Source organism: Galeopterus variegatus, unplaced genomic scaffold (genome assembly GCF_000696425.1).
Source record: "Galeopterus variegatus unplaced genomic scaffold, G_variegatus-3.0.2 Scaffold121, whole genome shotgun sequence".
NCBI lineage: Eukaryota > Metazoa > Chordata > Mammalia > Dermoptera > Cynocephalidae > Galeopterus > Galeopterus variegatus.
In genome coordinates this window covers 274252-288575 of record NW_007726232.1, presented here as the reverse complement: position 1 = coordinate 288575, position 14324 = coordinate 274252, and the positions used below count along the sequence as shown (strand labels likewise).

Below are 14324 nucleotides of genomic sequence, written 5' to 3'. Positions count from 1 at the left end.
ATAGGTTATTCTATTCTGAGATTGTTATGTTTCTTTTCAATTCATGTGTTTATATTTTCACCACATAATTATGTATTCCCAAAATGGTAACATACTATACTTGTCCTCCTTCAGCTTGCCTTTTTTTACTCAACATTTTGTTTTCAAGATTTGTCCACATTGAAACTTGTAGGTCTGGTTGATTAATTTTTAAGCACTATATGAATGTACAACAGTTGATTTTTATGTTTCCAGAAGTGGAATTGTTGGGTTTATAAGGTATGCACAGATTTCCAGCTTTTTTGGATTTTGCCAAATTCTCCTTTAAAGTGTTCACATCAGCAATTTTTAAAAAAATTTTACTTCCTTGAGTCTTCACCAACACTGGGTGTTTTACAGCTATTTTAAATTTTATGAAATGGTATCTCCTTGTCTTTAACATTTCACTGATTTCTCATGAGGTCGAGTATCTTTTATATTAATTGGCTATTCAGGTTTCCTCTTCTATAAGATATCTCTTCACGGCCTTTTGCAGACCACTTTAAAAATAGCAGGTAGCGGGCTGGCCCGGTAGCGCACTGGAGAGTGTGCTGCCTGGGAGCGGGGCGGCACTCCTGCTGAGGGTTCGGATCCCATGTGGAGACCGGTTCCCGCTCACTGGTTGAGCGCGGTGCGGGCGCAACACCGAGGGTTGCGATCCCGTTACCGGTCAGTAAAAAACATAAAAAAGGAAAAAAAAAAAAATAGCAGGTAGCCCTGACAATACTGAAGGGGTTGTTTGTATGCATAAAGACATGTGAGTGTGTATGTATTAAGAAAAGAGTAAGTTCTAGAAATGTCCCCACCAGAGCAGGGAGATTGGCCTTTATAAAGACGGTATCAGAGCAAGGAGGACAGCAGCCAGCACGAGAAACCTGACATCCTCCTTTTAACCACCACTGGGTGGAGCTGTGCCTGGTTCACTGGCCTCCCTAGCCTAAGACTGGGGAGAAACATGAGAAGATAAAGGGAAAGGAGCCACCGTCTATCAGCTCTATGCCCGGCACAAGGCAAGGTTTTTACATGTTTACCTTATTTTTTTTCCGTAAGCAGCTATAAGATAGGTATTTCCTCCACTTTACAGAAGAGAAATCTGAGGCTCTGAGAGATTAAAGGACCTGACCAGTGTCACACAATCAGTGGTTGAGCCGTTTGGACCTATGCATCTGACTCCAAGCCCATCCCATTTTTGCTCTGCCAAGAAAAAGGAGAAAGGAAGAATAGGAGAAAGAGGAAAGAGAGCAGTCTTTATGATGACTCACCAGTAATCACAGTGGTGGCATTAGGTCGTCATGCTAATAATCTAAATTTTTCTTCTCCACAGTATATACATCCTGCAGATGCTGTGAAACTGGGCCAGGCTGAACTCGTTGTGATTGATGAAGCTGCCGCCATCCCTCTCCCCCTGGTGAAAAGCCTCCTGGGCCCCTACCTTGTTTTCATGGCATCCACCATCAATGGGTAAGGCGCCGTGGGTGGGGGAGGTTTCTCCTCTTGTAGGTTCTTGCAAATTAGGTAGCATGTAACGAATGTGGCTAGGCCCAGGAAACTAAGTCTGATTCCCAAAGTCTGAGTCTTCATCCTGGGACTTTTGCATATAGGAGCTGGCTTCATAATAAACTGTAACTCACCTCTGGTCTGACATTAAATGGGCAGCATAGGAGTGAAGAATTTTGTAACCGATAGAATGTCTCCTTCTGTCTGTAGGTGTGATCAGTCAGGTTTTAAAAAGTACTGTATGGATGGCAATACCAATGTCTTATATCTTAGAATTATGTGAAAATGTAGAATTTAAGTATATATAAGTTAGCATAAGAAAGCAAGCTTATAATGGCACAAGAGCTTTTTTAAAAATTTGAAATATTTAGTTCATGTTTGCTATGGAAAAATTAGAAAAAACAGGTAAGCAAAAGAAAAATCACCTGTAATATAACCATCCAGAGATAGCTTCTGTTAGAATTTTGGTGTATATTTTCTGTGCATTAGTTTTACTTTTTCTTTTTTCTTTTTTTTTTTTTTACTCAGTATCTCTGATCCTGTTTCTGTAACTCTGAAATAGTAATAACCATAGCTGCTTTGAAGTTGCAGGCACTAAAAACACATTGAGAGACAGTGGCTATTCTATAGGTGACAATTATCTTGGTTATTATTATTTTTTTTCTTTTTAAAAATTTTTTATTAGCATATTCATTGTTACAAATTGTACTTATTCTTTATTACTTTTTCATTTTGAACAAGAACATAAACATAGTTTACATATGCTTTAAATTTGCTTTTTCACATAATAGTATACTGTGAAATCTTTCCAGGGCAATGAATGTACATCTTCAGTATTGGAAAGATTTCTGTGTGGAAATCACTTCTTGAAGAGATAATTCTGTGTTGCAGACTTCTTACTATGACTGCTTTACTTACACTGAAAGTATTTAAATAAAATGGATTTTTGCTTTTTAAAACAGCTTTGTTGAGATATTCACATACCATACTACTTACCCAGTAAGCATGTAATTCAATGGTTTTTAGTATATTCACAAGTTGTGCAACTGTGCTCACCACAACCAATTTTAGAACATTTTCATCACCCCTTCCCTTCATACCCCTAACCCAAGGGAGCTACTAGTCTACTTTCTATCTCTATATATTTGCCTATTCTGGACATTTCATATAAATGGAATCATATAATATGTGACCTTATGTGATTGGCTTCTCTCGCTTACTACAATGTTTTCAAGGTTCATCCTTGTAGCATGTATCAGTATTTCATCTCTTTGTGTGGCTGGATAATAATCCATTGTGTGGGTATACCACATTTTATTTATCTGTTCATCTGTTGGTAGACATTTGGGTTATTTCTACCTTTTGGCTATTATGAGCAATACTGCTGTGAACATTTGTGTACAGGTCTTTGTGTGGATGTGTTTTCCATTCTCCTGGTTATATACTTAGGAGTCGAATTACTGGGTCAAAGGTGACTCTATGTTTAACCATATGAGGACTGTCAGATAGTTTTCCAAAGCAGCTGAATGATTTCACATTTCCACCAGCAGTGTATGAGGATTCTAATTTCTCCACATCCTCACCAACACTTGTTATATGTCTTGTTGATTATAGTCATTCCTGGTCGGTATGAAGTGGTATCTCATGGCTTTCCTGGTGGTATCTCATGCATTTCCCTAATGACTAATGATGTGGAGCATCTTTTCCTTTGCTTATTGGCCATTTGTATGTCTTCTTTGGAGAAATGTCTGTTCAGATCCTCTGTTTATTTTAATTGGGTTGTCTTTTTATTGAGTTGTAAGCATTCTTTATATATTCTAGATATACTTACCTTGTCAGATACATGATTTACAAAAATTTTCTTCAATTTTGTGGGTTATTTCACTTTCTTGATGATGTTTTTTGTTGCTTGTGCTTACTCCTGTTTTTTTTTTTTTTTTAAGAAGTAAATAGAACTCCTTTGGGAGAGCTTTATTATGTGGGGTAGGGAGGGGAAATAAAATACTTCAAAATTCCAGCTTTTTGATCATTCTATAAAAGTAACATTTGAGTAAGGAAGTATTTATACAGTCCTTAAATATAATACTGAGTACCATGAAATGATGTAATACTAAAAAAAAAAAAGGAAAACCTGCTGAACAGTGTGTACCCTGCAGTCATATACGCTTGTGACAGAGACAAAGGAGGAAATACTCAAAAATGAAAAGAACTGGTTCAGTGATCAGATTGTAAGTGACTTTTTTTCCCTGAAATTTTTTTTTTTTTTTTTTAAAGATGACCGGTAAGGGGATCTTAACCCTTGACTTGCTGTTGTCAGCACCACGCTCACCCAGTGAGCTAACCGGTCATCCCTATATGGGATCCAAACCCATGGCCTTGGTGTTATCAGCACCGCACTCTCCCGAGTGAACCACGGGCCGGCCCTTCCCTGAATTTTTTGTTACCTGTTTTGTATCACCTTTTAAGTGAAAGTAGTAATGAAAAGAATCATTCGGGTGGTAGATTTGTTTTATTTTGATTTTTCCCAACTGGAAATGCGCTTGGTTCATTTCTCATGCATGTTACTTCTAATAGCAGCTCTCATTAGTTGACTGTTTAACTGTATTCTGGTTTCACTATGGTAAAGGCTTTACTTACATCATCTTCTTAGTCCTTATTTTTTTAGTTCATACCACAGTCCTATGAGGTGTGTAGAATAATCCCCTTTTGAGGATGAGGCGAAAAGAGATTGGGTTCCTTGCCCAAAGGTACTAAGTAGATGAGCCAGGACTTGAGGCCAGCCTGAATGGCTCCAAGCTGAGCCACCATGCTGCCCTGCCTCCTTTGGATGTGTGCATGCTGCACTGGAAGTTCAGAGGTGAGAAAGGCTGTCCTCGGGAAGTTTCAGTAGGCCAAGGAATGTAGCTCTCTGTCCTCTCCCAGTGAGTGGATTTGGGGACTTGTGTCTGATTGCCTTTGCCTTTGCTTCTAGCTATGAGGGCACTGGCCGGTCACTGTCCCTCAAGCTGATTCAGCAGCTCCGTCAGCAGAGTGCCCAGAGCCAGGTCAGCACCACTGCTGAGAACAAGACCACGATGACAGCCAGACTGGCATCAGGTACCCTCAGTCCACAGCAAGTCCCCTCAGACTCTTGCTGGATCCTTGCTTCTCCTGTGACATCACAGGCAGTACCAGATCTTCCCAACATGAGGCAGAGAGTCCCCAGGAAGTGAAGTAGCTTTTCTCTGAGGAACAGCAATCCAGTGACCAGCTGGGGGCCTGGCTTGGGCCTTCTGGTCGCTGGGCCTTTTTCCCTGTCTTGGGGTATGGTCCCCTTGACTTAGTGAGATCCCATTTGCATTTGTATCATGGCAAGTTAACTATCCATCAAAACAATTTAAAACCACCCAATTTAAATTCTTGAGCCGTACATATCTGGGCACCATGTGACAAATATGAAATGGAATATTTTTTCTTGATCTTTTAGAAAACACATATTTAATAATTGTTATTGTGTGTGTGTTTGTGTGTGATTTGTGGGGAACAGCACGAACGTTGCACGAGGTTTCCCTCCAGGAGTCAATCCGCTATGCACCTGGGGATGTGGTGGAGAAGTGGCTGAATGACTTGCTGTGCCTGGATTGCCTCAACATTACTCGGATAGTCTCGGGCTGCCCATTGCCTGAAGCCTGTGAACTGTATCCTTCTCTGGGTTTCATTGGCCCTGTGAAAGGGAAAGGGGCGAGGAAAGAGTTAAAAGGATTTTGACCCTTTGTTTCAGAGGATGCTGCTCTAGGGAAAAGGGAAAGTTGAACATTCTGGATTTCCTTTTTCTTTTCTTCCTTCCCTAATGTGTTTCTGCTTAAGACATCGAGCTCCTCTTCCCAAGCTAAGGGAAATCCATACTACTTCCAGAAAGTAATGTGTTCCGTGTTGGGCTCTCTTTGGTTTGTTTTGGTTGCTTGACTCCAGGTCCAGCTACTATGTTAATAGAGACACCCTCTTTTGCTACCACAAGGCTTCTGAAGTTTTCCTCCAGCGGCTTATGGCCCTCTATGTTGCTTCTCACTACAAGGTAACTGCATGAACCCTTGGGTAAACTTCAGCAGGGAGCCTCAGTACTTGGCAGTCCCTTTTTACTTGGCCTTTCACATCTTTTATTACCCTGTGGCTTAGGTGACCATTCCACTGTGACTTAAATGTCCTGATGTTGATGAGGTCCAGTGGTCTTGCTTTGCATACAGAGCAAGGAATTCTAGCATGTAGCTCCATGCATGGCAGCCAAGGAGGGTGGAAAGCTCTGCCCATTTTTAAAGGGGTACTTGTATTTCTTGCCTTCCTACTAAACTGATAAGCTAAGGTGACATCACAGTTGTAACCCAGTGGTGCTGTTTGACCTGAGACTTTGCACCTCTGGGCTATTTTCAAGGAGCAGTGAATTTGAGGGTTTAATATATCTAAGATTCTTAGAAACTAAAGAGCAAGTTGGAAAGGATACTTTTTGAGTATCCAGGTAGCTTTTTTATGAACAACTTTAATGGAAGACTGAAGAGTTGGTGTTAGAAGTAGTGACATCTTTTCCTGAAATAGCAGCCTCTTATCTGGGAAAAGTTCACTTCTGAGCTGTGAGGTAAGTAGTGCTAGTGAGTTCTCTTCTGCTCTGCAGCCTCAGTGCTGGGGTGAGAGGACAGTAGGCATTTGAGGCAAAGTTCCACTTAAGCCATTATGAAGAGTCTCTCAGGCTTGCCAAAATACTAGAAAGGCACTTTGCTGGATTTCAGCTGCTCACTTGACTGGAGAGAAGGCATTGTTCTAGTCATCCGCCGGTTCCAAGTACAGCCCCTGAGTATAGGCCAGGAGGAGGCGCGCTTCTCACTGACTCGTGTCCGTGCCCTGTAGAACTCTCCCAGTGACCTCCAGATGCTTTCCGATGCACCTGCTCACCATCTCTTCTGCCTCCTGCCTCCCGTGCCCCCCACCCAGAATGCCCTGCCTGAAGTGCTTGCTGTAGTCCAGGTACGGAAGCAGAGGCATCCTTGTGGTATTGATTTGGGAAACTACTTAGGCAGCCAGGGTGAATGGCTCAATTTCTGCAGTGGGGGAGGGGAAGCTGTGGAGTCCTAGTCTGGAGCCAAGTGGCTTGAGGCTGGTGATTAGGGTGCATAGGAGGAAGCCACTGCCACCCAAAATCTAGAACCCCGCATTCTTGGATGGGTGAAGCCAGAGCTGGCCACTCTGTTATTTTGACTTACAGCTCCATCCACAAACAAAACTTGTTTTTTTGTTTTCCCCTTTATTACAAAAGCAGTACTTGGTACTTGTAAAATTAGGGGCTATAGATTGGGAGGAAAAATGCTTTTAACACCTGACATGTATTTATGCTTCCCTATATCATTTTTCCTTTTCATAAACAAGGGATTATAGCATTTAGTTATTTTGTTTTAGGCATGTGTCAAATATTCATAATCTACATGCCTTTTAAAGGCTGCCTAGTATTTCATGATATGCATGTCCCATAGTTTAACCACTGTCCTATTAGACACTTGAGTTATTTTGAATCTGCACTCTTTGGTACAGAGCTGCGTGGGCATCCTGTGTCTTAATTGATGTACACACATGCACAGCACACATGGAGATCCTCTTCTAATGTGGTTTTTACTCTTTGGGTCAGGAGGATGTCAGTTTTCTGCCTTGTAACAGTAATGAAGCTTCTATTAGAAATGGATGAATTAGTCAGTGTCAGGGTTAAACCTGAATGTGGGGGTGGAAACAGCTGCCTAATCAGAGAAATAAAACACTGACGTTCTGGATCTGGAGCTGGCTTTTCTGTCTGCACTGTCCTGCCTCCCCCACAGGTGTGCCTTGAAGGGGAGATTTCTCGCCAGTCCATCTTGAACAGCTTGTCTCGAGGCAAGAAGGCTTCAGGGGACCTGATTCCATGGACGGTGTCTGAACAGGTGATGCACTTTCCCTGTCATGTGTGAGTGAGGGGAGGTGGTCGTGTCAGAGGATGTTTGTGTTGCTAAGTTACTGGCTTTTGTCTCCCGCACAGTTCCAAGATCCAGACTTCGGCGGTCTTTCTGGTGGAAGGGTGGTTCGCATTGCTGTGCACCCAGATTATCAAGGGGTAATGCGCCCTCCTGCCTCTCAAATCTGGTGTGCTGCTGTTGGCTGCAGCCATGCTGCTGGTGGCTTGCTAGGGCAGGTTTACGTGGTGGTTGGAATAAGAAGCTGGTCAAGAAGCAAGTCAAGTTCCAGGCACTTCTCTGCTCTGGAGAATTTATCCAGGGCTTGGGATGGGTGGATGGACAGGATTATGGGATATACTTGCCCTTTCTTTGTGAGCACAGGGACTTGGGAATCAGATCTGCTTTCTGTAATTGCCTTCTGTCTCTTAGGAAGCCCCACTGAGTAATTAGCTGTAGAAACTTCCTTTTCTGGCAATAGCACAGAAACCGTCTCTCTTTTGGGCTTGCGGATCTGTGGAGCAGAAAGCACAGCCAGCCATTCTCATCCTCAAGTGGCAAATGGGCTGTTCTTGATGGGCTAGACCAGTGTAAGAACTTTCTGTGTTAGGAGTCTCTGCTTTGACCTCATTAGGGGATTTCATTGCTTCTCTTTGCCAAGTGCAGTTTGACCAGGAGTGAAGGCTTTCTAAAAGCAAGAGTAATTCAGGGGAGTAAAAGTGGCTTAGACAGGCTGAGAACATCTCCCTTCCCTCTGCTTATTTCCCTGCATATTTGCTCATAGATGGGCTATGGCAGCCGGGCTCTGCAGCTGCTGCAGATGTACTATGAGGGCAGATTCCCTTGTCTGGAGGAAAAGGTCCTTGAGACCTCACAAGAAATTCACACCGTAAGCAGTGAGGTAAGCATCTTTTGGCAAAACTCCCATTTCTTGGCTCTTGGGAGGATAATCTTTGGGTCTTCAGAAGCAGTGAGAACAGTCCAGAAGTCTGGGCTCTTCTGTTTTCTCCTGCTGCTTTCTTCAGCCTAACACACTCAAGTTGAGATCCTTCGGGCCGGCCCGGTGGCGCACTACTACAGTGCGCCGCTTGGGAAGCGCGGCAGCGCTCCCGCCGAGGGTTCGGATCCCACATACGGACCGGCCGCTCACTGGCTGAGCGAGGTGCGGGGGCAACACCGAGGGTTGCGATCCCGTTGCCGGTCCCGGTCCAGTACGGGCGTGACACTGAGGGTTGCGATCCGTTGCCGGGTCACGAAAAAAGACAAAAAAGGAAGAAAAAAAAAAAAAAAAAGTTGAGATCCTTGGACCAGCATCACCAGTGTCACTTGGAATCTTGTTAAAAATGCAGATTCTTGAGCTCCACCCCACTGATTCCTGCCGAATCAGAAACGCAGGGGTGGGCATAATAATCTGTGGCTTAACGAGCTTCCCAGCTGATTCTGATGCTTGTTCAAGTTGAGAACCACTGCTCTATAAGTTCTTTCTGACCCAGGCTAAAGGAAATTCTGTCTTTCCTTGATAAGAATGATTAATGCTAGTAACTACGACAGCTTTTCATATGCATTCATTGTTTTTTGCAATATGTCTATTTGGGAGCTAGAGAAGGGGCTTTAAGTTGAGACTCAGGTTTATCACTTCCCAAGGTCACAGGCTGTCAGGTGACAGAACCTGCACTTCATGCTGGATATTCAGAATCCTGCCTCTGTTCCTTTGTAAATCTGTTAGGCTTTTCTAAACTGTGTGGCTGTTTTCCTGCATTCTAGGTTCAGAGCACTGTGATTCCATGTGTGTTTAGGTGTTTTGTGTACTTCGGAATGATTTCTTAACTCAGTGGTGTTCCTATATGTCGAAAACCATAGGAACAAACCAGGAAGCCTCTTTCAGTTTTTGTGTGTTTAGTCCAGAGCCTGGGGTTGCAGGGGTGCTTGAGAATTTCACTAGCCCTCCTCTCCCTCTGCTGAGTGGAGTGTGTTCTCTCCTGGCATCTCCGCAGGCCGTCAGCCTATTGGAAGAGGTCATCACTCCCCGGAAGGACCTGCCTCCTTTACTCCTCAAATTGAATGAGAGGCCTGCCGAGCGCCTGGATTATCTGGGCGTTTCCTATGGTTTGACGCCCAGGCTCCTCAAGTAAGTGTTGCCTGCCCTAGGTCACCAGTGCCACCCTCTTGGCAGTGAAAGAAACCCTGAGAAAGAAGAGTTTGGTGGTGTCTGGCTGGGTCATAGACCTTCAAACCCGTTATGCACACTGGGTCACAGACCTCACATGCAAGTTGCGAGCTATGTAATTGGAAAGATCCTGGCAGCCGTTGGCAAGGTTGACATACTTTATTCAGATGTGAGGTCAGCCCCTGCAGCAGCTTACCAGCCCATGGCAGCAGCCTGGTGGCGTCCCTAGGGCACTGTGGATCAGAGCTGTTTGTCCTTTATGCTTAAGTCAGATAACCAAGGGACCCCTGGGTGTGAGTCATAACCAAAGAACACCTGGGCGAACATGCACAATTACATCAGACAACCAGGGAACACCTAGATGCATGTGTGCAATTAACATATTTACATTGAACAGGCTAGGTCATGCTCGGCAAGATTCCGAACATCTGAGGGAGCCTGACCATTTATTGCATTTTCCTTACAGGTGGGCTGTGTGCCCTTTGTAGCCAGAGTCCGTGTCGGCTGTCTGCCGACTCCCTGCTTCTGGCGCTTGCCCATCTTTATCTCTTAGCCACTCCCTGGAGGGCACATGGTGACCTGCCCTCTTTGTTTCTTTGCAGATTCTGGAAGCGGGCTGGATTTGTTCCTGTGTATCTGAGACAGACCCCGGTGAGTGAGGCATGTGGCGGAGGAGGGGTTGAGGTTTGCAGTTATTGTCCTTGCGCAGTACCCTGCTGCCTCCCTACTACTATGCTCTGAGCAGGTGTTTCTGAGCCTGAGAAGAGGTTTATTCTGATGGACACCCAAACAGCCATCCTTAAAAGGCCACGTGGTCACACATTTATTCCCCCACTGCAAAATGCATGCGTGGTGCTTTTTGTTTGGCTTTTGTGCTTGATTATAAAGTGGCTGAGGTGCACATGGACTTGCTCCTCAGATTCTGGAATCCTTTAAGCTGGGGGCCTCCTTGAATTTGTAAAAAAAAAAAAACAAACAAACAAAAAAACAAAAAAAAAAAACTGGTGCTAGGAGAGGAGTGCAGTTGTGCAGACTCGTATTGCAAGTTGCAATCTGAAGCAGAGATATAAAAATGTGGGTAATGGAGCCACAGAGAATTATTGAGGGAAGGTGAAAGAGTCACTATGTTTATTTTTTAAATCATTTATTTAGCACCTACAGTGAAATCAGGCAGTGAACAAGATAAGGCAGGTAGCTTATTTTCTAATAGGTAGAAATAGGCAACAAAAAAGTGAACAAATTTTCAGAGAGCAACAAGTGCCATGAAGAAAAGCGGACACTGAGATTACGGTGTAATGAGGAGTCAGGTTTCTGAGGGCGTGACCTTGCACGTGGAAACCTGGATGATCAGGATGGACAGCGATGTGGCAGTCCTGGGGGAAAGAGCTTTCCAGCCCGAGGGAACAGCAGGTGTAAGGCTGGAGTGGAAAAGAAGGTGGTGATTTGAAGGAAAGGAAAGAAAGCCAGTGTGGCTGAGAGTCTTTGGAAGGGGAAGATTGTGGGACATGGTGATGCTGGGCAGGTCTCGGTCAGGATGCTGCGGGTTCTTCCTGTTCAGCTGGAGGAAGAGGTGAGAGGCGAGGACCTGCCTGGGTCGCCGTGTGGAGAGGGGACTGTAGTAGTCTGAGTGTGGAAGCAGGGAAACGTGGGCAGGAGGAGATGGGCGGATGCAGTGACGGTGGATAGAAGTGGCCAGCTGTGGGGTATGCTTGGGAGGTAGGACTGACTGGAATTGTAGAAGGACGGACGTGGCAGGTGAGTACACAGGGGACCAAGGCTAATTTCTAGATTTTTGGCTTAAGCAGCTGAGTGCTGGAGGTGCTGTCTGAGATAGGACGTACTCATTGAGAGAGGAGCAGGTTTGAGGAGAAAAGCGGGAATTTTTCTTGGACATAGTAAGTATAAGATGCCTATTGGACACCCAGTAGAAATGTGGAACAGGCATCTGATAATAGGAGTCTGGAGTCGAAGGAGGAGGTTGGGGCTGGAGGTAGAGTTAGGGCAGTTGTCAGCATGTTCCTAGTAGAATATGCTCCACCAGGGCAAAGGCTTTGTTTGTTCTGTTCACTGCTGTGTCCCCAGCACTTAGAATAGCTTCTGCTATATGGTATGTGTTCAGTAAATGCTTGAGTTCAGCAAGTGAATAAATATTGAAAAGTATTGAAAGTACAAGGGGGTGAGTCCTTGGACTCTAGCATTTAGAGGAATGAGGAGGAAGATATAGCATGGGAGACTGAGAAGGAGCGGCCTTGATCCGTAGGAAAAAGTCGGGGGGAGTGCGGTGGCAGCAGTCAGGGTTAAAGTGTTTCACAAAAGCGAGTCAGTTGCTGTTCAGAGAATAAGAAGAGCGCAAACCAGCTGATTGTTGGATTGGTCAGCATTAGTGCTCTGAATGATGCAGCTTCAGTGGATTCAACCTGAGTGGAGAGACTAGGAGGTAGGAAATAGAACGTGAACAGGTGATTCTTTCACAGAGCAAAAGGAGCAGAGAAACGAGGCAGCTGGAGGGAGATGGGGGTTAAGGAGGGATTGTCAGGTGGGAGATTGTAGAAGCATGCTTGTTTGCTGGGTATGATCCTGCAGACAGTGCAGGTAGTGGTGCAGGTGACAGGGGCTGATTGCAGGGGTGTGGGCCTTGAGGAGGCAAGTGGGGTGGGACCCAGGACTCAGGAAGAGAGGGGCCACTTCTTCAGCCAAAGAGTATGGCTGTGGAAGGTGTTGGTCAGCTGGTTGACTTGGTGTTGGGAGGAGGAAGATGTTCTCTTCTGATTGCTTCTGGTTTCCCAATGAGGGGAGGCCAATGAGAGTTCCCCAGCTGAGAGGGAGGAGTGTTGGAGGTTTGGTTTTGGAGGGTTCAAGGCCAGTACCCAAGGGTGGTGTCAGGTGGCACTGGTGAAGACTGCTGAGGGTTTGGCTGCTTCCTCACAGGCATGGAGCAGCACACAGATGGCTTAGGTCCTTGTCAGCGTGTGTTGTCAAGGCCAGGGATGTAAGTTTGGCTGTCAACTGCAAGAACGCAGACCAGTGAGCTTTGTTGTAGACTATGGTATGTCCCTGTGGTCTTGTGCTGTGTACTAAACTTTTTTGTGACTTGGTGCTGGTGTTTTGTTACATGAATGCTCTTTGGTTGAAATCCGTGAGATATTTTTTTTTTTAAAGATGACCGGTAAGGGGATCTTAACCCTTGACTTGGTGTTGTCAGCACCAGGCTCAGCCAGTGAGCTAACCGGCCATCCCTATATGGGATCCGAACCCATGGCCTTGGTGTTATCAGCACCGCACTCTCCCGAGTGAGCCATGGGCCGGCCCCGAAATCCGTGAGATATTTTGATGGTGTTGGGCTTTGTTTTTATGTAGTAAAAATCTAAAAACCTGTGGTTTCATAGTCACTATTTTAGCACCTAAAGAAGCCCGTGCTTGCAAACTGTCTGCCAGAAAGGGAACTCTGGGTTTTGGCTGTGGAGTTTTTGCTGTCAGCCACCAAAAACACATTGATTAGATCATGTGGAGAAGCCAGGGCCTCTGCTCCAGAAGGGCGCCTCCTGCAGCTTGGGAGGAAAAAAAGACCCATGGAAGCACTGAGTCTTCCTTCTCTGCATGCTTGCCCTTTACCAATGGTGGGTCATTCAAAAAGGGGGGTTCTCGGTGCCAATTGAGAGCGTGCGTTCCCCAGAATGACCTGACAGGAGAGCACTCATGCATCATGCTCAAGACGCTGGATGAGGAAGACGAGGCTGACCAGGGAGCCTGGCTTGTGGCCTTTTGGAAAGGTGATTGAGGAGTGGAGGGGGGACACCCAGGTGGTGGCTGGCGGGTGGGTGGGTGGGTGGGGCATGACCAGGCTGCTAACTCTGTGTCTTGTACCCCACAGATTTCCGAAGACGGTTCCTAGCCTTGCTGTCCTACCAGTTCAGCACCTTCTCTCCTTCCCTGGCTCTGAACATCATTCAGAATCGGAACGTGGGGAGACCAGCCCAGCCAGGTGAGCTGGGTGGGGACAGAGGTGGCAAGATCAGTGGTGGTTGGTCATGTGGAAGGCACTTGGAAGAGTGCTGGACAACGGATTGAGGCCTGGTTCTAGTTCTCAGTCTCCCACTGACCACCTCCCACTCACCAGACCCCTGTTCTGTCCCAGGCCATGCCATCTTTCATTTTCATGACAAGATTTCAGGGATGCAATTTGACCATCAAATAAGTTCATTCAGCTAGTTAATTATGAAACCCATTTTAAATCCTCTCACCTAGGAGAACTAAGTGCTCAACCTTTGAGGCTTAGTCTCCTGATTCGTGAAGCTGTAATAGGAATATGCTGTCAACCTTCTGTGGCCAACACATAGAAGTGCTTCGTGCCTATAAATTCTGCTTGAATAGTTACAAAACAGTGTGTAAGGGATCATTAGGATTAACAGCTGGTTTTTTTTCTGTTGCCTATTTTATATATATGTATGTATACCCATATATGTTTGTGTGTATATATGTGTGTACTGTTTTTTCTTTTTGCCAATTATATTTTGATGGAAAAGTCTGTGTTCCTCGAGTTGGATGAAGTGACAGAGTGTGAAAGGAGTGTTCTTCTTCTAATCCTTGGGCACTGGGAGCCTTTCCTTGGTACTGTGTGTTGGCGTGGGAACTCTGAGCAAGGGTCACATGCCAGCTGTACTGTCGTCCCCCCCCCCCCCCACCCCCCCCCCCCCCAC

General features: G+C 45.3%; 1 protein-coding gene across 1 annotated transcript in view; it reads left to right on the top strand.

Moving 5' to 3' along the window:
• Window positions 1-14324, top strand: part of NAT10 (N-acetyltransferase 10 (GCN5-related)) — a 41043-nt gene that overhangs the window by 19299 nt on the left and 7420 nt on the right. The window contains exons 12-23 of the mRNA XM_008587952.1: window positions 1343-1479; window positions 4487-4611; window positions 5042-5192; window positions 5473-5569; window positions 6394-6510; window positions 7350-7451; window positions 7547-7621; window positions 8245-8361; window positions 9455-9588; window positions 10230-10278; window positions 13301-13397; window positions 13499-13609. Coding sequence (XP_008586174.1) covers window positions 1343-1479; window positions 4487-4611; window positions 5042-5192; window positions 5473-5569; window positions 6394-6510; window positions 7350-7451; window positions 7547-7621; window positions 8245-8361; window positions 9455-9588; window positions 10230-10278; window positions 13301-13397; window positions 13499-13609 — 1312 coding nt within the window. The remainder of the gene's footprint in view (window positions 1-1342; window positions 1480-4486; window positions 4612-5041; window positions 5193-5472; window positions 5570-6393; window positions 6511-7349; window positions 7452-7546; window positions 7622-8244; window positions 8362-9454; window positions 9589-10229; window positions 10279-13300; window positions 13398-13498; window positions 13610-14324) is intronic.